Source organism: Salarias fasciatus, chromosome 10 (assembly GCF_902148845.1).
Source record: "Salarias fasciatus chromosome 10, fSalaFa1.1, whole genome shotgun sequence".
NCBI classification, from domain to species: Eukaryota; Metazoa; Chordata; class Actinopteri; order Blenniiformes; family Blenniidae; genus Salarias; species Salarias fasciatus.
Window position 1 is genome coordinate 19,063,717 of NC_043754.1, and position 23,899 is coordinate 19,087,615.

General features: G+C 42.5%; 1 protein-coding gene across 4 annotated transcripts; it reads left to right on the top strand.

Moving 5' to 3' along the window:
* Positions 1-1,134: 1,134 nt before the first annotated feature.
* Positions 1,135-23,142, top strand: ppp3ca (protein phosphatase 3, catalytic subunit, alpha isozyme). Of its 4 annotated transcripts, none has more exons than XM_030100520.1 (14): positions 1,135-1,342; positions 6,918-7,142; positions 11,227-11,351; positions 11,444-11,555; positions 11,844-11,989; positions 12,081-12,220; positions 17,334-17,411; positions 17,540-17,634; positions 18,898-19,023; positions 19,103-19,180; positions 19,635-19,719; positions 19,872-19,969; positions 21,023-21,073; positions 22,159-23,142. In XM_030100520.1, the coding sequence occupies exons 1-14, from the start codon at positions 1,288-1,290 to the stop codon at positions 22,335-22,337; spliced, it is 1,593 nt and encodes a 530-aa protein (XP_029956380.1). In that variant the 5' UTR covers positions 1,135-1,287; the 3' UTR covers positions 22,338-23,142. The 4 variants fall into 4 exon arrangements, with proteins under 4 accessions (XP_029956380.1, XP_029956381.1, XP_029956382.1 ...); XM_030100521.1 differs by having other exon boundaries at positions 6,942-7,142; XM_030100522.1 differs by lacking the exon at positions 21,023-21,073.
* The last annotated feature ends 757 nt before the right edge of the window (positions 23,143-23,899 follow it).

A 23,899-nucleotide genomic window follows, 5' to 3' on the forward strand; every position in this document is an offset into this window, starting at 1 on the left:
GATTTGTGTTTCCATTTATAGAATACAATGGTTGAATAAAAATTCTCCTGTTGTTGAAACTTATAAATGTGTGTGTGTGTGTGTGTGTGTGTGTGTGTGTGTGTGTGGGGGGGGGGGGGGGGGGGGGGGGGGGGGGGGGTTCTGGACTGGTGGAACTTTCTGTATGCAGTTTCCATGTTGTCACTACATCCTGTGATGGCTGGGGACCTCTCCTGGGCAGACTCTGGTTTTATCTTCTACCGGTTTCCTCCCACAGCTCAAAAACATGAATGTGAGATGAGTTAAAAGCGGGATAGAAGGTGCATGTAGACATGTCTAAATAAATATACATGAGCAATATTTACAAAGGGACTTTTCCAGCTCATTCCACCTATCAAGCAATCCAAAGTGCTTTACATTCACAACCAGGTACAACAATAAAGTCGTTATACGCACGTGTGTGTGAACAATATGTGAAAGTAACAAAATTATTTATCATTCAATCATAAACATTTTTATCAGAAAATAAAAATATATTTGTTTTAGGAGTGTTGTTGTCGGAAATGAGAGAAAAAAAAAAGATTTGTCGCCACCAAGTGTAACCGAGTGTAATTTCCTTGCCAACATGGCCATAAGCAGCCCGGCTGCCTTCAATGTTGGCGCGCGCACGTAGGCGACGCGTCGGTCGGGAGGCTTCAGACCGAGCAGCCTCGAACGCCGAGACCCGCAAAAAACACGTCTCCGACAAACAAATCCCGCACGAGTCCTCCCTCCTCGTCGGGTGCGGCCCGAATTCCCGTGAACAGCGCGGATCATGGCGCACCGTGCGCGCGTGGGGGGCAACCCCGGCTCAGCCTCCATCTGATAGCAGCATCAGGCAGTCCCGTGAAGCATTTGCGTGGGAGTTCCCTTCCACCGCCATGTCCGTGTAGTGCACCTCTCTCTCTCTCTCTCTCTCTCTCTCTCTCTCTCTCTCTCTCTCTCTCTCTCTCTCTCTCTCTCTCTCTCTCTCTCTCTCTCTCTCTCTCTCTCTCTCTCTCCTCCCCCACATTAGCAGCTTAGCACGGCAGAGGCAGCTCCTCCAGCATCCAGCAGCAGCAGCAGCAGCAGCCAGCATCCATCCATCCCTCCATCCATCCCTCCATCCATCCCTGCCTGGGGAGCAGCAGTCCTCCTCGCCGGCGCAGCAGCGACGCACCATCTGAGTGATGCCACAGCACCAGACGCGTTTGGAGCAGAAATACTGAGAGCACATCCCGCAGGAGGGAGAGAGAAAAACGCTTCAGGCTCGAAGACAGCAAACTGCCCATGAAGATGTCTAACGCTGACATCGTCTTAAACGCCACCGACCGGATGGTGAAATGTAAGTTTAGCCTACATCTCCCCCCCGTTTGGATACGGCTGCATTACATAACAAATGTTTTTGCTCCTTGCCGTCGCCGTGGCCTTTATTATTATTATTATTATTATTATTATTATTATTATTACCATCATCCTCATTTTAATGTGTGTGTGTGTGTGTGTGTGTGTGTGTGTGTGTGTGTGTGTGTGCTGTCGTGCGTCCGTGGTGCATTTGCAGTCGTCAAGTTGCGTTGACGGTGGTGGGCAACCGAGGCTTTGATGTTGATAAACAATCCCGGTTTTCTTTTGCTGCACAGCCCCCACGACGGAGCGGCTGCTGCAGCACGCAGGGGCACTCCGGATGTAGATTGATACGTATGTGTAGCAATGGTAGCAGTTTATGGATGTTTTGATGGTGCCCGTCACGACTCTATATCTTGTTTTCTTCTGTGGTGGGCACGAGAGAGAGAGAGAGAGAGAGAGGGGGAGAGAGGGGGAGAGAGAGGGAGACAGGGGGAAACCGGGCTTTGTGGTGGGAGCTGGGGCAGTGATGCAGCAGGATTTCATGGGCTTTGACAGAGCCAGCAGAAGAGGAAGAGGGCATGAAATTGACATTTAATGGGGTATATTTTACTAGGAGTGAGTCATGTTTTAATTTGATTAGAAAAAAAGACTATAAGGAATCCCAAAAGCTCAATCAATGGATGGATCGATGTAGGATGATGAAGTGCTCACAGTTGCCATAACTCACTTACAGCGCCGCTCATTTGGACTGTGGATCAGCCCACAGTCAGCACTGTGCCCCGAATATATACACACACACATTCAGTATATTACCATAATGGCCAAGCAGCTCAGTCAGCATGAACAATTTTGTCCTTTAGGCTGTGGAGTTGGAGAAACACAAAGTATTCTGCACTGTGAGATACAGTTATGTGACAGTGACTGCGGGCGCTGTAGATGTACGGTATGTGTGAGCTGCTGCAACTGAATAAGCTTTACTTAATCATTCGATAGGCTCGCATGGATCCCCGTAAATGAGCTGTGCTGTCAGAAAATCAAGCGTTCATGAGTGAGCTGCACTTTGTGACCAGTGCGATGAAACATCCCAGTTACATGTGGAAGGTGTCCTCATCTGTTCCTTCACATACACATCCCCAATTTTGCTAAATGTCTAACCTATTTCATCACATTGCCCCTACTCTGCAGTGTATGAATACAATAGACGGATCCAGTAGTTTCTTTAGATGTAAACAGTGCATGGAAGTGCTGCGTTCTCTTCTTTACATTTTCATTTCTGTCATTAATTTCGATCGATATTAAAGATAAAACTATTGTATTTTTTTTTTATTAGCAAAGCTTTACACACATCCAGGGATTCAAAAATATGTCAAACAGAAGGTTTATATTAGCAGATGTGATGCAGCCAAGAATTCTGACTCAGTTTTTCTGCTTTTGTAACATGGTCATGTAACACTTTGGATTTTAGGAGTTTGAAAATGCTTAAAGTATTATGTGTTTGTTTCATTTTTGTGCGGGGAGAGGAAACTGTTAAATAACAAGCCTTTGTACAACGAATACCCAATAGTTGGGCCTTTTTGAGTTATCATCTGCTACAATTGTCATTTGTTGTCTGTTGGATGCGCTTGCTTATGCTGAACAGCATGTTGTTGCTTGACAGATGTATGAATATTCCTTCTGTTCGTTTCATGTGCTCTACTATTCCTGGATCGGACTTTGAAGAACTCGTAGAAGCCAAGTTTTTGTTTTTGCAATCCCTAAAGACTGAAAGAAAGAAGCTAAATCACACCTCCGTCAGGTGATCAAAGAAAGCCATCAAGATGCTGAGACAGATATTTCCTACAGTTGTTGTGTGCGGTGCATGTAGTGAAGTACCCAACAGTGACACTACAAGCTACTCTAAGTTATTTTTATCCCTGTGCACATAGCTCCAACTCAAACCACAGCAAGTTCCTCGCCGCTTCTCTTTAGTCTTACATGTTTTAACCTGACAGAGCATATCCAAAGCGATACAGTAACTGCTGGCCTGTGCAGTTTGCTTTTCACTGCACTGACACTACCACTCCTCTGAGGCAACGAGGGGCCAAATCAGATGCATTTTTGTCAGAGATAAATGCGTTAATTCACCTGTAAACTTTCTAAATATGTCCTGAAGTATGATATGTCATGTAAAACTCAGGAGGTCTTTCAGCAGTAAACATGAAGCTGCCTACAAACAACACTTACATCAATATTAATAATTCATTAAAACTCATGATGGAGCAGTAGTTAGGTTTTACAGAATTCCTCTGCTTTAATCATTGATGTTGTCACTTATTTCCACCTCAAATTTTATCCAAAGCAGGTGGTGCTTTGGTGGAAATGTTGAGTTTTTGGAGGTGAAAAGAAAAGACTCACACGGTATTATGTTACAAGCACTGACACTTGGGTCCATGTATGCTAATTGGATCTCTTATAAATGCACACTGTCGAGTTAATCCATTTAGGTGAAGCCATGCAGCACTTTCTGAATGAACCCATGGTTCCTCATTAGCAATGGAAAGACACCGGATTCTTAAAAAAAAGGGAAAATACAGGGTGGAAACTCTTCTTTAATAAATGTCTTTTACCATAATGATAATAATAATAATAATAATAATAATAATAATAATAATAATAATAAAAAGGTAAACACTGTGAAGCTCACACTTAGGCTCTCTCTGTTCTCTTAGAATCTGAGGTGTTTACCCTCTTAGTGTTTTCCACCACGGTTCTATGCGAAGCTTCAATGCAAATTGCAGTTTTCCGTGGCGGCACTGGCTGTACTTCAACAGTCAGCTGCTGCTGCGGCTGCTGTTGCCCGGCAACATACAGTATTTCATAGTTCAAGTCAGCTCGGCTGCCGAGCAGAAGTCAGCTTTTCATCTCTCCAACACACATCTTTATCAACGTGCCGCCGTATCTGTCAACATATGTGTGCTCCCGCCAAACGTGCCGCCGGAGAACATTTGTCTTGTAGCAAATTTCGTTCTTTTTTTTTTAAATGCTTAGTTTAGGATGCAACCGCCGTACACCAGCATCGTTTTTCTGCCTGTGTTGATGTGATGGTGGTTGAGCTGCTGCACCAGCTTCATCGTCCTGATGGGATCAGCACCCCAGTGCCAGAGCACGGCAGAGGATGGTTTCACCAGCAGACGATGTGCTGTTGCTGCTGGGATGCTGGTGTTGATCGGCGCTGGAGAAGCTGCAGGTTGAGATCAACAACAGAACAGCACAGAGCAGCATAAACCAATACAGGGCAGAAATAAAGTTACGCTGGCCCACATGTGGCTCGTTTTAGTCCATTAACTGTGAAAATCATGCAGGCATTTTGGAGTTTAATCTCGTCTGAAGGAGGGATATGAGCTCCTGCGTTGTATTTTATCTTTGAATTTACTGTACATAATCGGTGTAGCCCATATCACCGTGCCCTTTGGTGTAGTTACATTACATTCAGTAATCTGAAGATCCTCAATACTTTTCCGTACCCCGTGGGCTCAATCATTTCCTCCTCTTTCTGACTGTGTGGAGTTTGTACTTGCTGCTAAAGTGTCAAAGCACACATCGCCATCACAGATACACACTGCACGCTGTGAAAATTTTTAGTCCCAATAAATGCGCTCGCCGGGGCTCGCCTCATTATCCCAGGAACACCGACTTTGAGACTTCTCCAGTCGAGCATTCATTATTAAAGAACATGTTGATCATGTTCATGTTTAAGCTCCAGCGTTGAGACTCTTCCTTTGTCTTCTCTTCATTTAGCTCTGCCGAGCAGCCCCTGTTTGCTATGCGCTGCACAAATCTGGCGAGCATAGCCTTTCACTCCTGAATATAGCGCTGCTCACGGCTTGTGCTGCGTGTACATATGGGAGTGTGCATTGGAGTTGGCTTTTTATTTCTTCAGTTCTGTGACTGGACGGGTTTTTTTTCTTTTTCCTTCCATGTAAATTATTTACCGCCAAGACACTTAGAATGAGGTTTCGATGTTAAGCCAGATCATCTGTAGATTAACATCAATACTCGGGCGCTGAAAGCTCGTCAGGGCGGCGCACAGAGATCAGCACCAGATCTAATAAATAACCTTATTCTGCCGCTGAAGTAATGATCTGCGGTTGGATTTCACACTCTCACAGGCTGTCTGCTGGGTAGGTGACTGGTGCATTTTAATGGCCACAGGCTTTAGCAATCCATGGAGAGAGCTGGATGAACGGCGTGCTCAGATATTTCATCCAGCTCTCTGAAAATAGTCAGCAAGTAACCACATGGAGGAAGCGCCCGTGTATACGTATCCGCGTGTGCGCGCCGATCTTTACCAGCTTTTACTGTCAGATAACAGAAAACATCAAGTGGAATGTGGATTTGCCTTTTTTTGTACCGCCATCATTTTATAGTGTTTAACCTTTTATCTTGGCAAGAAATTACAATTAGTTACAGTGGCAGTGAGAAATTGACTGAATCATTAGAATATAGAAAATAAGTTTTGCTTATTGAGGCAAGTGTTATTTTTCTTTTTCTCATCTTCCCAGTTAGTTCACCTGACGGTGCTTTATCAAAACTACTGCAAGCAGTTGTATTTATTTTAACTGTACACCCAAAAAACCTCACAGGTTACATTCAGTGTACATTTTTTACACATTGCATTGTAGGGTCATAGTACTCAATGATATACAGCCCTTTCAAAGACAACTGCAAATAGAGAAATGTGTGTGATTTCGATCAGTTTTACACCACATTGCACGTGATTCCCACCTGACTTTTAATTCCTGAGTTACAGGAATATCCTTCACCAACACCTTAGGGGTAAAATGTTACATTTACACTTTTTAATGACTGCTTTGAATAAGATGAATGAATAATGGTATTATTAAATACAATATATAAAAAAAAACATCAGTCTAACCAGCATTGACAGCGCCACTGTTTCTTTCAGGTGTGTATGAATCAAACTAGGCCACCATTAATCTTATAAATTACATCTGTGCTTTTTCCAGCATGTGAAAACGGTCACTTTCTGTTCAAGGAAGCAACATCATGTTGCATTGGAATGATTTTGCTCCAAACTGTTCATTAATGGCGCACTGCAGAATAAAAGCTGCCGTATGAATACAGATTAAACAAATACATGTAAATGTAAACTTCTGCATCGAATCGTGGCGTGCGATGCATATTTTTGAATATTTTAAGGCATTTGTAATTCTCGCTTAATGGCAATGTGTAAATTGCTCTTTGTGAGTTATTCTTTCTGCGTGGTAAACAAAACCATGTTTAGAAGAATCTGTTGCATGCCAAACATGCACAGAGGCTGTCACAACAGATGGATGCAGCAGCTTCATAATGTGGCCTTCAGGCAAAACATAGATGGAGTTATCTGGAATCATATTTCTGCATGAATTCCTTGATGATTTATCATCTGTGCAATCCCTGCGCGCTGTTTGCCATGAGATATCACCACAGTGGCAAAACTGGGGGGGAAAAAAAAAAAAAAAGAGTAAGCCGATTCTAGGTGGCGTTAACAGTAACCATAGTAACTGTGATATCGCCCCGTCTTTAAATGTCAGTAAGTGCCTGTTCTCTGTCCTCAGCTGTCCCCTTCCCCCTGAGCCACCGCCTTACCATGAAGGAAGTGTTTGACTGTGAAGGGAAACCTCGGGTGGACCTCCTGAAGGCCCACCTCACCAAGGAGGGCCGCGTGGAGGAAGCCGTGGCTCTGCGGATCATCAACGAGGGGGCGGCGATCCTGCGTCAGGAGAAAACCATACTCGACATCGAGGCACCGGTCACAGGTATGGAGTCTATGGAGATTATGTAACAGACATTTTCTGCCTATTTTTATTAAAAGCACGCTCTATTTCAAAGTTTTCCTGGGCAAAACACATAGGTACAACACAACGCAACGCAACACAACACAACACAACACAACACAACACAACACAACACAACGCAACGCAACACAACACAACACAACACAACACAACACAGTCACCTGAACTTGTGCAACCGATTGCAGCAAAGAAAGCTGACTCCCTAGTTGCCAGTATAAGTTTGGAGTGAGTCAGTGTGGCAAGTAAGATTTCAGATCTTTATCCTTTTTTATATTTCAAAATAAATCTCGTGATAAGTTTTGTAAAAAGTTATTTATGTTTTTCCTTTTTTTTCCTTTTTACGTTTGTTTAGCAGTCTATATCTAAGAGAAACAGAGGCTTTATGGCGGGTTGGTTTGGTGTCTTTTCAGTGATTCTCTGATTTTCATCACTTTTTCTCTTATGTTTAGTGATCAAGTAAACTGTCAAGTTTTCTGTGACTTATTCAAAGCTGAGTTATTAGAAAAAATAAATCTGTGGATTTAGAAACTAATGGTACCTGGGTTCAAACCGTGGTGGGAGACACAATATGACCTAATTGGGGGTGTGTTATTGGTGCGGTGGTGCTTTGTTTGGCATTGATTTCTCACAGTCCAGTGTCAAGACTTGCTTGGATTCTGCTTTTGCTCCTTCCTGTAGTTTAAATCGCTGAATATTAGTCAAACCAGTATTTCCTAATTGGCTAGAGTTCTGTAAATGCATATGTCCAATGTAAGCTGGGATGGATGGATGGATGTATGGATGCATGAATATTGTACTGTCAACACAATATCAGAGCTCTTAAAGAAACTCTTCACTCTGGCTGATCATGCATTTAAATCAAAAATCTTGGTTTGAGCACATTGAGATCAATCAAAAGGAGAAGCTTTATTATTTGAAACCCAAACTCCTACACTTTTTTTTCACTGATACATTCAATTTTGATTGCTAATCTCACTGCATAACTTTATAAAATCAGTGCAGTGTGGCTCTCAGGTGATTAGCCTGAGGCACTGGGGGAGTGTAGGTTGATGTAACGGAGGCCCTGAGCTCATCTGTATTGTGGGTCAGACATTTTCCCTCCATCAACAACACATAACTCTCATCAATATCCTTTAGAGCCATCTCCGAAGGCTTCCATTTACACCATTTCACATGAATTCCTCCGCACTCTGGGAGATTACCTTCATATGAAATACAAAATTGCGATCTCGCAGGAGCCACGGTTTCTTTTACGAGTTTCCCGACACGAGAAATCTACTGCTTGTGAACCTACCCTCAGCTCTTGGTTCTTGGCTTGTGCTTGCTGCTTGTGCGCCATTTCCTACCGACACTGTGGCCCTCGAGAGAACCTTTCAACTGTCTTTCCAGAGGAAACGTGCTGCCGCTGGACGACCGGCAAGTCAGCAGTCTTTAAGAGTTGTTGCCTTCTATGCTGTGAAGAATGTGATTCTGCTGTTTGTAGAAGAGAAACTTCCTGGAGGAGAAAATGAAAGAGGATGAAAAGATATGAAACTGAAGAAGAGTGAGGAACTGGGTCTGAATTACGGCCAATTGAGCATGTTCAAAAATGAACGAGGCATCCGATGGGAGCACAAGTCGTGAATAGACATAGATTAAAAAAAAGAGGGTTTTTTTAAATGCAGCAGGGAGCTGTCACTTTTTAGGCTGAGTCCTCATTATCTTGTCAGAGAAATACATGTAAATTAGCCCGTTGGTACTCCAGAAACATTTTGTCTCTCTTTAATAAGTTTCTACTGGTGAACAGTTCTGAGTCGTGTCGGCTAAACCGAGCCCTTAACTTGGTAGAAATCATGGAAACTTTGTTCCTCGTTCAGAAGTTTTCACATCCTGATAAACTCATCCATCCTTCCAGGCTCATGAAGCACTTCTGGTGCTGCTGTAATAAAACCAATCAGTGTAAATAAATGAATAAACTGCAAGCGCTTTGATGGAGCTGGAGACTTGAAACGCTACCAGTTAAGAAATTCCAGCTTCTGAGTTTGGAACGTTCAAAATGACAACAAGAAATATCTGCAAGCAGCGTCATGAAAATCCATCCAAGTCCGTTCAGAATTTTCATCACTCACAAAAAACAACAAATGGAAGAAATGATGCTAGTGCAGTCATTGTAATCAACAGGTTTCACCTCTGCACTGTAAGCTGAATGTGACATCTGTGTCTTAAAATATGTTTAGTATGAATTCCTGCCCTGCTTTAAATTTTTCAGTTTCTGTCCTGACCACCATAAATAATGAAAGAAAGTGCTAGTTTAAATAAGTATTTTTTTTTTAATTTGTTTTATCAGTAATTATTATGGCAGTTCAATTAAAAAGTAGTAATTAAGACGTAGACAAGCCTTTCCCCTTTATGTGTATTCACTTTTTCATATATATTTAATATCATAAACTGTACGATATTAAAAGATAGATGCAATTAGAATCCCATCAGCTCAACTGTCGTAATCGGCTGCAAGTATGCTGCGTTCAGCCAAAACAGAGGTGACAGATGGATGAAATGCACACTGGCTTGAAGAGAAGTCCCTCGTTTCTCATCTGGACTGGCATCATGAAAATGGAGGCCTTATGTATTACCTATGAAATATTTATGACGGACTCTGAATTGTGCACGGGTGTTGGTACATTTGTTCTATGTGTCTGTGAGCTCCAGCTGTGTTCAAATGTACCCACAGCTGCACATATATATATATATGAGTGTGTGTGAGTGTGTGTTGCTTACATGCGTGCGCTTCATGGGCTCGCGCGCACGCTTGTGCGCATGTGTGCGTTTGACTGCTTTAGTCACACAAGCAGTCTCCCACTCGCGTTGCTCTAAGCTTTGAGTGGGCGAAGGCCACTGTGGAGATGATAGGGGAGACGGAAAAGCGAGAGGAGATGGAGGATGAGTAGAAGTGAAGGAGACAGAGAAAGATGATAATGAAAAATTGAAGGCAGGGAGGAAATGAGATGTAGGTTTGCACTCCAGAGCTGTGGCGTTCACTGTGAAGAAGTATATACCTCCCCGAGGCCTTCAGATCTTTCTGCGTCTTCGCTTCTGAGGCGAGGACAGGGCCCTTTAAGCCAAAAGAAAACACCGGAAAAAAAAAACTTAACGCAATGACCAAACACAGGCGTGATCCCGTCATCCCAGTGCTTGAAGTACTTTCAATTTATTTGATATGTTCGTACTGTATGCACGTAATTACACTGATGAAGACGAACACATTTGTGCAGGAATTTTAATAACGTCATTTTTCTTTCGGGTATTCCCATATTACACATTTTTCAATTGTAAATGTTGATATAATGAAAACTTACCGGCTTGTTTGCACCTTTTGTAGAAGTATAATAGAAAACTCTCTTATAAATCCAAAATTATGATAGGAAAACGATTTCAAAGCAAATAGCTGAGGTGTGCTCGGCATTTTCCTTTTACTGCTGCTTACACCGTTGCTTATTCTTGCATAACATCTACATTTGCTCGTACTCGACGCGCCATTATTTATGACAGCCCGTTGTACGTTTACCGCTTTTTCATCCTAATTGCACCAACAGATATCATCACAACAAACATCCTCATCAAATACCAATCATGAGGTCTGTCAAGCGAACACACACACACACACACAAACACACACACACACTCACACTCACACTCCGGCGTCTCCGTGCAGTCGCACCGCCTGTCTCGCCTGTTTACCAAGCAAAAAGAAATGGCACAGAGAAAAAGAAGACACACACCTCTGGTACAAAGTGTACTACTCGGTGCAGCCATGAGATCCTGTCAGCATACTCTCTCAGCTTTCTCCTCTTTTGTCTTCAGTAAAAAGCCAATAAAAAGTGAAGTGAATGTCGTGCTCCTCTCCCGATTGTTCAGAATTTACATGAACTCACAAATCAGTACATGAACACAAAACATTTTTTTACATTTTTAAAGTCACAAACATGCAGGCGCAAAGATGCACGCAAATATATTCAACGGGACTTAGCCATTCTGTAACATCTGCCGTCCTGTGGTTGTTTTGCAGTCTGTGGGGACATCCACGGGCAATTCTTTGATCTCATGAAGCTGTTTGAAGTGGGAGGATCGCCAGCCACGACGCGGTACCTGTTCCTCGGGGACTACGTTGACCGTGGCTACTTCAGTATTGAGGTGAAAACCGCCACAGTATTATTGAGTTTGTCATGTGGAAAACACACGGCACAAAGAACATTCACACTAACGCTTTGTGTTTATCCCCGCAGTGTGTTTTATATCTTTGGTCGCTGAAAATCCTCTATCCAAAGACGCTATTTTTACTTCGTGGAAATCATGAATGTAGACATTTGACAGAATATTTCACCTTCAAACAAGAATGTGAGTACACCTCGTCTCGTTTTGGTTTCTCTTCCTGGTTCTGCTGTCATGTGTAGCCCTGAAGCACGTCTGCTAGAATTGCACATGCATTCACGTGCACATTGTGCACAAACTCTGGGCAAATTATATGTAACCCTCCCTTGCCCAAAAAATTCCTTTTTTGCAATACAGCTTGCAAAAATCTTGCAAAAAAAAAAAAAAAGATTAGATGCTCGCATGTAAATGTCCTTTTCCAGAGAAAAGAATTGCGAGCCTGACTCGGCTTGTTTCCTATCTGTCTTCTCTCAGGTAAAATCAAGTACTCAGAGCAGGTGTATGACTCATGTATGGATGCATTCGACTGCCTTCCCCTGGCTGCACTCATGAATCAACAGTTTCTGTGTGTTCACGGTGGACTCTCACCTGAAATACACACTTTAGACGACATTAAAAAGGTGAGAGCCGCCTGCTCCAGCTCAGCTGTGCTCTGCCTGTATTGTTTGTATGTTTGCCTGACGTGAGCGTCTCGGTCTTGTGTGTTGGAAGTTGGACCGGTTCAAAGAGCCGCCAGCGTTTGGGCCCATGTGCGATCTGCTGTGGTCCGATCCTCTGGAAGACTTCGGCAATGAAAAAACCCAGGAATATTTCAGCCACAACACGGTGCGAGGCTGCTCCTACTTCTACAGGTGAGCCGCTTCTCTCCCTCTTAATATGGATAATATGGATAACTGAGAAAATGCGAGAAGAGACGGGCAATCCAAAAAGGAGTATCACCATCATCATCATCATCATCATCATCATCAAGAGGCCTTCATCAAATGATCAGCGAGTTTTTGAAGCTGAAATACAGTGTTTGTGAATATTTAGGTCATATCGCCTGGTGGTTAACATGATTGATAAGCGGTTGTCTTTTTGATTTACAGAACAGATCGTTACAGAGAAAGAGACGGCTGAATGATTGTGGGGTGGAACAAAAGCAGAGGCACAGAGAGGATGGAGTCAAATTTAAATCATAATGCCAAAGCGAAAACGGGGAGTGAGCTTGTTTCACAATCATTCAGCCGCCGTGACAAAAGCAGGGGAAGCAAGCGCCATCCTGACACGTTGCTGCGGGATGTAATGGGAGGGAGCCGCGGGAAGTAGGTGGAGGTGAGGAGAAGAGATTAGTTGGCAGTTATGGTGAGAGGTTTTTTGTTTTTTTTTTCCTTAATGAAGGTTCAACACAGTTACAGGCCTGCGTGGGAGCTGCCGTCCGGCTCCAATCGCAGAGCTTCAGGAAGGCTTATCCCTTTGCCGAGGAGTAGGTGACATCCTGAACGCAGCACGCAGGATACTACAAGCACGCAGTCCAATAGCATCTCATTAGGAAACATGTGCTGTTTCAAAGCCGTCTCTATTGTTTCAGCTGATATCAGTTGAAGTAGTTCCGCTGAAGCATTGTGTGCAGGTGAGACCCCGCTGCAGCCCTCTGGAGAGGTTATTGTCCGCTGTGCATCCAGTATTGTCTTCATGCTGCTCAGATTTGGTTTGAATTTAAGACTGAATTTTCAGAAATCAGCTTGCATTTTTTTTTTTATTCTTTATTAAATCCACCAAACACTGTAGGTTTTCAGGTGTTGAGTTTTCGTGCTCTCCTTGTGCGTTAATGGGTCTTTTTTCTGGGCGCTTCGATCCAAGTCTGAAAACGTTTGAGGTTAAGTTGTGACTCTGACTTGGCCGTACGCATAAACGTGAGTGTGTGATTGTTTGTCTTGGCTCCCGTCTCGCCGATCAACTCTGAAAATTATCTTAAATATAACTCAATACCACCGCCAGGATTGAAATTTTCCATTTCCAAGTATGTCAATAACTCCCCGGTGGATTAAACATGAGATCTACAGTAGATGTACGTGTTTGCTTCACACGCTTCAGGGTAATAACTTCACTGCTGTAAAATGGTCTCCGTTATCTGTTTACAGTGAGGTAGGAGCTCAGTGAGGATTATTCTGTAGATGTGTGGAGGATGCTGCTGCTAAAATAGTCATCTATCTCTCCACGGCTTTGTTCTGCCTTCACTCTCAAACTTACCTCTCCGTCATTATGACTCTTGCCAACCATACGGGATGTACAGTATGGAGCTCCACATTCTCCTGGGAATCCTTCTGAAATGCAGGAAAATCCATGATCTGAAATAGAGGTGGATGGAGGCAGGGCGTAAAAAGCAATTCTTTACATTAACAGTTCAAGCAAACATATTGTAGTTATTTAACATTGGGGAACGTGCTGACATGTTTAGCTGTTTATTTATTTAGTTAGTTATTTGGCTCCTCATGTGTGTTTCTTGAAATCAATACTGAGCATTTTTAACAATTGATTGTAAAATTGCTTGTTTCCTAGCGGTGTGTAGCTTTTTATGAAAAAAAAAAGATTTGAAAAGAAACAGGCAGTTGATTTTAGGCAGTTTTTATATAATGATGACCAAATTGATGCTTTGTAGAATGGCAAATATGAAAACATAACATTTCTCTGTCCTCTTTTTTGGTGGAATGATGCAATTACTACCCTTGAAAAATTCAAAGCTAATTCTCTGGAAGAGGATTTTTTCCTGCACATGGCTTTTATGCATTACATGTATTATTTATGTGGAGGCCCAGTGTAACTCCAGGGTTATCCTTTTCAATAATGTAATGTAATAATGTTGTACTACTTTTACCACACCGGGGTCTGTGCTACCTGCAAAGAAAGACGTTACTGTGAAGTTATTACTTTCAGCAACAACGTGCCACAAAAAGATGAATATTATAGAATGAATAATACATTGTCTGTTAGATTTTAGATCTGCACATTGCTGGAGACGTATTTGCAACTCTTTAATAAACATTAGCTGCACCTTTATGAAAGATTTATTTATTTTTTTGGCTTTTTACTGAATGCATTTTAAAAGATTTGACTTTATTTCTGAATGATCTATTGAAAACACACCAAAAATGAAATGAAAGACCGTTAGATGTCAAGCTGATGCAACTACAGCTACTTGGCCATTATTGACTTATTATAAATAACAGACAAAAGTAATGCAAGAGATACTTTTTCAAATAACCACCCAGCTTCTGCTCTGTTCAAGTACTCATTTTAGTAGCTTTTCCATCAGGGCGAGATGAGAGATCGAACCACCAACACTGTACTTGGAAGACAAGTAGCTCTACCAAACCTTCATCATCGTCATCGTCATCTATTATGTGGTTTTCTATGGATTCTGTTATATTGGGGGAAATCAATGGGATGACCACCAGATGGATTTTTTTTTCTTTTTTTTGTGAAAAGGAAAAAAAACCCCTCAGTTTCACACATTCGCAACACAGCACTTCCATCTCTGTGTCTCTTTCACTCATCCTCACTTGTCAGATTCTTCGCTCACTCTCACTCACAGGCTCACCGACACATTGTGTGTGTGTGTGTGTCTATGTGTGTGTGTCGAGGGGAGGAATGTGAGCCGCAGGCAGCATTGTGTGTGTACCATGTTCTTCTACTATAATCAATAGTTACCATGCGAGCGAAGAAGACTGAAATGAGCGCATTCTTGTATGTTGGGATGTTATTACCGTGTTATTGACGTGGATGAATCAACTCCTGTTTGCGGCTGTCAGACATAATCATATGCAAGAGTTGTGCAGAAATTGCCCTTATTTCTGCGGTCGAGCTGCGCGGCCGGCGTGTTTTTAATAGCAGCTGTTATATAACATTTTGCAGTTCCGTTCGGGTGCACTGTCAGCCATAGTGGAACGTGTTTACAGCACATTCACGTCGGTGTGTAACACAGCTCTTTCCTGCAATTTATACATTGGTCACCGAGGGAATGTTAGCCACGTGACCCAGATAGGCCGGGAGGATGGCACATTTTCGCCAGGTGCTCGGGGCACAGCAGTTCTTCCTTGTTTTTTCTCCAGGCACAAACCTTTGAACACTTTAATATTTTACCAACTTGTGAATGTTTGATGGGACCAAGGATAGCCGTGAATGTGAGGAAGCGCAGGAGGAGAGGATTGTTGCTGGGGAGGATGTACTGTATTATTGTTGCGAGTCTGGACAGAAATCAGAGTGCCGAAGCAATTATGTTTAACCGATCAATAATTCAAGCCATTTATAGAGAAGAAGATGGCTTTGTGCTGCAGAGAGTTGGAGGGGGGGTTTCCTCATGTTTATCACTTAAATGTGTCAGTCAGAAGTAAATGCGGACATTAAAGTCCTCACCTTAATCAATACTCACCATATTTTTGATGGATTTCTTCAAACTGTATTTGGAAATGAATAGAATTGCATTTAACTATGACTGCCAATCACTATTAAAACAGTCAGAGCTTCAACAGATATCAAAAACTTTATACTTGTAAACCCAAGAAAAAAGACTTACGCCACAAGAGTCCCATGTATTGGTAGTAATTCCAAAAATATTGGGACAGGAAACAAGCCAGTTGCTTTAAAATTTCATGAAAAATATCAGCTATTCTTTCTTTATTTGGTTGCAGCAATGCATCTGCGACTAGTGAAGGTTAATTATGAAAACGATGGGATAAATTCAGAGATATAATTTCCCCAAAGAACTCGGCGAGCCATCTAAGACTGAGACATCTTAATTTAGGATGATAGCAAAAGCTTGTCGTACCAATAAAAAGAGCTCATGGAGCTCCAGGAACCAGTTAGGTGAAGAGAACATCTCGTCACCCCTCGTGCGCCCCCCTCCACCTTTATTTCCCCAGGTGATCATTCTTTTATTCACACATCAGTTAAAAATAAGATTAAAGATAAAGTTAAGATGCTGGTGTGAAACGGGACATTCCAAGAAGAAATAATAAAAAAGATAGTTTTGGGATATAAATAACTCAACATTGACCTTTAAATTCAACTTAAATCAACATCAAACCAGCCCAACTTGTTTTTATAAGTACTTGTATTTCATATGTGCATATTTCTTGAACGTTGCGGTGTAGTGGTGAGCACTCTCACCTCATTTACACGAAATGTCACCCGATCACATCTGGCTGTATTTACTGACTGCCCTATGTGGCGCTTTCTCTGCGCGCAGGTGTGGTTTCCTCTGTGCACTGTAGTTTCCTTCCACAGTCCAAAAATACGTATTTGATGTCAACTGGTGACTCTAAATGACACGTGTGTTTGAATACGAGTGTGTGATGCTGTCGCTGTGCGTTTGGGCTGTGGTGGATTGATGACGTGTCCGTCAGTTACCAATTCAGTATAAATTTTGAATCATGAAATATTGATTCTGCTCATTTTCTCATTTACAACCATCCATCTCCTGAGCTGAGCTGGACCTTCACATATATTTGAAATTTACTTTTAACCAAATGCCACATGGGATTGTAGCAGTGAGCTCGGTCGTCCGCCTGAGATAGTTTACCAGCTCCTTTCCTTTTCAGGCACATTTCCCATCAGGTAAGAGCTGCGGGGCAGGAAGCTGTGTTTACCACTCGCTGGTTTAGCTTGGTTTTTTTTACTGCAACAAGTTGCAGCTGGATTGGATTTTCACTCACTTGCATCACCCTCAGCAAGACTTTCATAAATAAATCCACGAGTGATTAATTTTTACTTTTAATTTCTTGCAAGTGAAACTGGATCTGGAAGTGATTTGCAGCTTAAATAAAGTTGTTTTTCAATTATAAAGCAGTTTTAATGTCCTGTTTGAGTCATGCTGATTGCATAATTAGCTGAAATTTCTGATGACTTTTACATGTCTCATACCAGTAGATCATTCACACATTTAGAAATCCTGTCTGACATTACTTTTTATTCACTCTTTTCCAGCTACCCTGCTGTGTGTGAATTCCTACAGAGCAATAACCTATTATCAATTATCCGGGCGCATGAAGCACAGGATGCAGGGTACGTATCCCGACACCCTTACACACTCTAACGAAAACAGACACAGGTTTACACATGTAAAAAAATACATTTTTAAAACTTTTTTTTTTATTTTTTGGTCTTTTCACCTCTGTCTGACCACCTTGAAGCTATCGGATGTACCGTAAAAGTCAGACCACTGGATTCCCATCCCTCATTACTATCTTCTCAGCGCCAAACTACCTGGACGTTTACAACAACAAAGGTCAGGAAGTCACATTTTCTCACATCGCTGTTTCAATCCGAAGCTTTAAGTTTGTGGATACTGTTTATTTTGCTGGAATAAGAGAATAAAGGGCCAATTAAAAGTGGTTCAAGCCACCTAAAAATGCCCACCATTTCCTACTTTGACTGAGTCAAAAGGATTTTAAAGCCACAAAAGGGAGCGTATGGGTTCATAAAACAGTATTTAGTGGTGAACAGCTGTAAGAATGCGTCAGGAAGTCCCCGTTTGTTTGCGCTCCTGGATCTGTGTCTGGGTTGCTATAGGCTGTGGGAGATGGGGCGCGTGGGAGGGACTGTCGGCACTGCTGACTGTCTCCATGTGCCTTTATCCCGCTTGATGTAACAGTGTCAGCATTCTGTGGCCCCAGCCGGGCCATCTAGTGGTTTAATCTCTCTCTCTCTCTCTCTCTCTCTCTCTCTGTTTGAAAACACAACAGTGTAATATTGTTGGATTTCAACAGATTTCTAAAGATTTTTGAAGAAACAATGTTCAGTGTGAAATCCTGCACCTTGCGTGCTGATAGGCCAGTAAATTTGAATAAAAAAATGCCGTTTACAGAAAATTTAAAGAAAAGTAAAATCTCCTTTGGCAGCTTAAAATTAAGGTATGTTCAGTTTGTTCCCATGTAGTGATTATCAGCATATTTCTATATGCCGATCCAAGCATTTCCAAATCATTCACAGCGCTTCACTTTTTCCACAATTTATGTTATTGCTTTATTCTAAAAATGGATGAAATACATTATGAAACTCAAGATTCTACACACAATACCCCATAATGGCAACATGAAAAAAGGTTTTCTTTTGTAATTGTATTAAAAATTAAAAACTCAGAAAGCTCTCAAGCTCCAGCAGGTTGGATGAGAAGTGGTGCACAGTCATCCTCACATCTCCTCACCAGGTTTTTGGTCACCTGATTGATGGAGGCTGTACAGTTTCGATGTCTTACCAGCTCAAAATCAGCTTTTGAATCATAAGAATCATAAGAAAATGTGGGAAAAAAGTGAAGCGCTACGAATACTTTCTTTCTGCACTGTATGTCGCTTTAAGTCGCCTACAAATGTTTTTGCATTTTCTGTCAGTTTCCATACTGTACTGATGCATGATTTCTGAAATCTGATCTTACAGCTGCATTCCACTTGTTATAATAAATCTTTCCGAATTTACAATCAGAGAAAATTATGTGTGAGTCAAATCAATGGGAAAGCTTTGCTGATGTGTGCATTTGCCGCTTCCTCAACAGCTGCAGTACTGAAGTATGAAAATAACGTCATGAACATCCGACAGTTCAACTGCTCACCTCATCCCTACTGGCTGCCCAACTTCATGGACGTCTTCACTTGGTCTCTGCCGTTCGTTGGAGAAAAAGGTAAATAAGTTGTGATTTCTAGTCCTTTCTGACAGTTACTTTGAACACGACTCCCCCCTGCATATTGTTTTCTCTGCAGTCACAGAAATGCTGGTGAATGTGCTGAGCATCTGCTCTGATGACGAGCTCATGAATGACGAGGATGAGATATTTGATGGTAAGAATGGTTTTTGTTTGTACCGCTGGCCCGCCGTGAGTCCACTTCTCACTTCATATACTTGAACTTGACCAGTCAATGAAATCTGTCACACCATCTGCTCACATCTTAGCGTTCTGGAGACAAAAACACGCAGTAACGAAATTTTACAACCTGAAAGCTTTTATTTGTTCAGTAGTTTTTGGAAGAAATACACTGCTTCTCGTGACTTCCATGTTCTTTCAAAACAATAATGGAGTCCAACATTTCACACTGAATAGCATTTTATTACTTCCATATTATACTTCTTTACCTCCATGACTATTATATTATAAACATGCTCTACAAATTCAACATATTTGCTGTATGACTTCTGAATATATATACAGGCTGTGACTCCTGCGTTACAGTTGGTTACGACTGCATCTGTTACATTTGAGAAGCCGACAGTGACACAGCTCGTATTTGTTTGCAGCAAATGCAGCTGCGGCCCGCAAGGAGGTGATCAAAAACAAGATCCGAGCCATTGGGAAAATGGCCAAAATGTTTTCCGTTCTCAGGTTAGAGTTGCTGTGTGCTCGTGTGTGTGTGTGTATTCCTATATGCACGCACTTGCTGCATATCAGCTGTTCTCAAAGATCATAGATCAAGGTTCAGCAAAAAAAAAAAAAAATGTTCCTTACCTGTTTGGATGCCTTCCTTTTTCCTACAGAGAGGAGAGTGAAAATGTGTTGACGCTGAAGGGCCTGACGCCCACTGGCATGCTGCCAAGCGGGGTTCTCTCTGGAGGCAGGCAGACTCTGCAGAGCGGTGAGTACGAAGCTCAGCCTAAGCCTCTCCTCTTTCATACATTTACCTCTTTTCTGCATTTCCTCTCCTCATCGCCATTCTCAGTCCCAGCATTGCTCTCCTCCTCTCTCTGTATCTCTATATCTGTGTTTCTCTTCTCGACTTCAACAGAAAATCAACCACTGGGCCTTGTTTTAGCTTAAAGTGCTCATCATATCGACGTAGGAGAGCCTGGTGTTGCGCACCGAAATCCTTTGCAGGGTTTTTGGTTACTGCACCAAATTACAGCAGTCACGTGATGTTTCTGCATCACAGCATCTAATAAGACTTGTTGGCAATGTGTTTTAAAAAACTGCCTCAAGGTATCAGACAACACAAAACATTAGGTCGATTCGCGCTTGTTCTTATTTATTGGTGGCAGACGTAAAAGAAACTGCATAACATTTTCCTTGAATTAGGGTTAGCCACAAGTTTCTCGTCCCCGCTCTGACAGATCCAGCCTGATGTCAGAGGGATAGTCAGAGGGGAAAAGGATAGAACAGAGAACTGCTGTCTAACAAACAAGTGGACAGGAAGTTAATCCACACACTGAAGACTTAATGAAGGAGAAGAGCACACATCACACACTTCCAGCTCCTAAAATCTTGCAGGAAGGCATAGAGAAGACAAAGAGGAGAGAGGATACAGACCACTGAAGTGAGACACAATTCAAAATTAACACAATTATTTTGTTCAAAGTGGACACACAGTGAAAGGCCAGAGAAAGTCACCTCTGTCTTCTTACCTGACATCTGTTACTCTTGTCAGCGCACAACTGTCTCCACCTCAGTATCTCTGTGACTCTCTGTCCATGAATCCACATTTTTTTTATTTTCCACATGAATTTTCTCTCTCCGATTTGACACTAACTCTCTCATTACCGCTGCATGGCACTCCTCTGAGTTCAGCTGCATTGCCAGTGGACACGTAAATCTCGTTTGGCCTTTCGGGGGCCGCCTTCTCGCTGGGGCTGCATTTTACATTTGCATGGCTTTATCAGGAGTAACCTGCTCCCCTCCTCCTCCCCCCCTTCAGCCACCATCGAAGCCATTGAAGCCATCGAGACGCATGATGAGGACAGAGAAGGTAAAGCGGTGCGCCCCATCCCACCCCTCTCAGTACATTTTCAGGTTCTCCGACCTCTGACATGCTCATGCTCACAACAGATCCTTCACCGCACTCACAACTCTCGGTCGGGTGTATAAGTGGTACTTCCCTTTGGTGCAGAGATCAGGATCTTAAAACTTTAACTATGACTATATTTAAAATTTCATAAAGATGACATTTCATGTCTTTATTCGTAATGTAGGTCACCTCATACACGGTGGCATTTTCAGTTTCCTTTTAATTTTCCTTGCGAGTGTCTGAGAAGTGAAGAGTAAAACACATATCACAACTGGCAGTATTCGCAGGGTGGGAAGCTGGTGAGAGATCGCGCTCATGTGTTGACACGTGCACTGAAGGTAGGGGACCCGCAGAAAACACCACGTGCACTTAAAGAGGCATATCACAATCCAGCGTTTCAACACGTACGCGGGACTGTTGGATGCATTTGTCCTCATTACGGTTGAGGGAAAACTGAGAAGGAGGAAAACGGTTAGAGGAAACATAAGCACCTTTTCAAGGTATGGAGTGTAGCTCCTGATGAATTTAAACACTGCAAAGCCGTGCTGCAAAAGAGATGCGTGGCTGAAGCACATTGTTTTTCGTTTGGCTTGTAAAAGGCCTCCATCTGGTTTCTAAAAGTGTTGCATGCAGAAGAACAAGGAACAGAGCGGGACATTGACATGAAATATGCATCCTGAAGCCAGGGTTCCTGAGGTAATTTTTAGTCGCTAACAATGAAGCTCCAGTTTGAAACAAGAGAAAACTCACTTTCCTCCGATTCATACATCTCACTCAAAATAAGAAGTATGTTAGGCAGACTGTTAAGAGGTGGGTTCGCATTTCTTTATCGCATTGACGGTAAGTCCAAGTTGGTAAGATTTTCTCTCTGTTCTGTGGACAACTTTCCTCCTTATTTCAGTGTATCTTTATTTGAATGGTTTTATCACCTATGGCATTGGATATCTTGAGGCTAAACACAGCGCGAGATGATATTTAAGGGGATGCGCTGTGACCAAGGCGTCACGTTACGATTCTGATCTTTTCTACGTGTTCTCTCTTTCCAGCTATCCGTGGTTTCTCCCCCCAGCACAAGATCAGCAGCTTTGAGGAGGCCAAGGGCCTGGATCGCATCAATGAGCGCATGCCGCCCCGTAAGGACGGGGTGAACCACGTGGGTCACTCCATGGGGAAGATGAATATGTCGGAGGCGAACGGCACAGAAGACAGCAGCAACATCCAGTGATGTGTTGCCTGAGCCTCAGAAATCGTGCCGCTATTGCGCTGTGCAGCAAGACTTTGCTAAATCTGAATTCAGGCCTCTCTGATCATAGAAATAAAACTGGCCCACAGATAAGAACATGAAATCTGCCGCAAATCCTAAACGGGCGAAAACGGTCATTTAATTCATGACAGTATGTCATCGCACAGTTGGGGGAGGGGGGAGCTGGGGTTTACAGAAAAAAGGCAGGGATGAGGAGAGGCCAGCAGGCTGCGGCTTGCCTGGAAAAAGTGTGCTTGAGGGTTGTGTCTGCCTGTTGTTTCCCTCTCTCAGTTCAGTTACAGATTGAGCTGCTGGGAGTTGCGTTGTTTTGGGTGCTGACAAAAGTCTGCTCCTTTATCACAGGGCCTGAGAGAAGACATGACTGCAGTATCCATGCCACACAAATCATTTTACTGTTTTATAAAGTGTTTATGATGAATCACTCACACCAGTTCACTTCACGAGGACAATACTCTTGTTTACGTACATGTTTTGCTAGTATTAGGACACTCCACTTTGTGGGAATGAAATGCAAAAAGGAAGAAAGCAAAAAAAAAAAAAAAGACAAATGCATACCTCTTTTAAACTTGCAGTGCAATCTTACCAGTGGACTTAAATTTATTGATTTACCTTGTAGTAAGATGCTGTCACCCTGCAAGGGAGAGAGGACAGGGTGCTCATGTGTGCTCACAACTCTGGCCAAATCACCGCCTGTCTGACATCAAACTCCACCTTCCAGGTTTCCACCGCTGCTTCCTTTCTCATCTTCCTCATTTTCAGTCATCCCTGAGCAGGACATTACGAAGAGGGGATGAGAGACGAAAGGGAGGGGGATGAAAAGAACACGTGGAAGGTTTGGTTCCACTGCTTACTGTAGATACCTCAACAACACAATTTCTATTCTACGCGCAACACATTTTAATTACTGAGATTCTACAATGAAAAATGTCACACCAGCCCATACAAAGATGCAAGTAAATCTCAAAGGGTTAACATTTCAAACCAGACCATGTCCTTTCTCTTCATGACGCATTTCACCATAAAGAAGCGTGTTTGATCGAGTTTTACCTCAAACGTGCAAACATGGCCATTTCCTGAGCAGATTCTGCTGAGTGACGCTCGGCACCCGGCTTTTCTCAACTCGTCTGCGTCTCTCTGCCTGGCAACAGAGTGACATTAACAACCATTTCTGGACCACAAAGGAAAAAAAAATATATAGAGATGACGTGATTTAAAATTCTGGGACTCGCACAGCTCTCTAACGCTACCTGATGACTGCCAGTCATGAAGTATCCATTAACACCCTTGGAGTCCTTCTAACATATGCTGCTCGGAAAATGAAAGATTAAATGTCAAATGAACAATGAACCACATCCAGAGGAGAGGTGCATTTTACATATTTGTGAATTAATTAAAATATTTGAAAGATAATTGAGCGCATATTCATAATTCTGCCTTTCAGAATAAATGTTTTAATTTTTTTTGAAAAATCTGTCTCCGATTGACCGTAAGTGTTTCAAAATGCAGCGTGAATCAATTATATT

Coding starts and splice junctions, on each gene's coding strand:
- ppp3ca (XM_030100520.1), top strand. CDS start 1,288: ATGAAGATGTCTAACGCTGACATCGTCTTAAACGCCACCGACCGGATG. Junction 19,181..19,634: donor CGAGGATGAGATATTTGATG/GTAAGAATGGTT, acceptor ATTTGTTTGCAG/CAAATGCAGCTGCGGCCCGC. Junction 19,720..19,871: donor AAAATGTTTTCCGTTCTCAG/GTTAGAGTTGCT, acceptor TTTTTCCTACAG/AGAGGAGAGTGAAAATGTGT.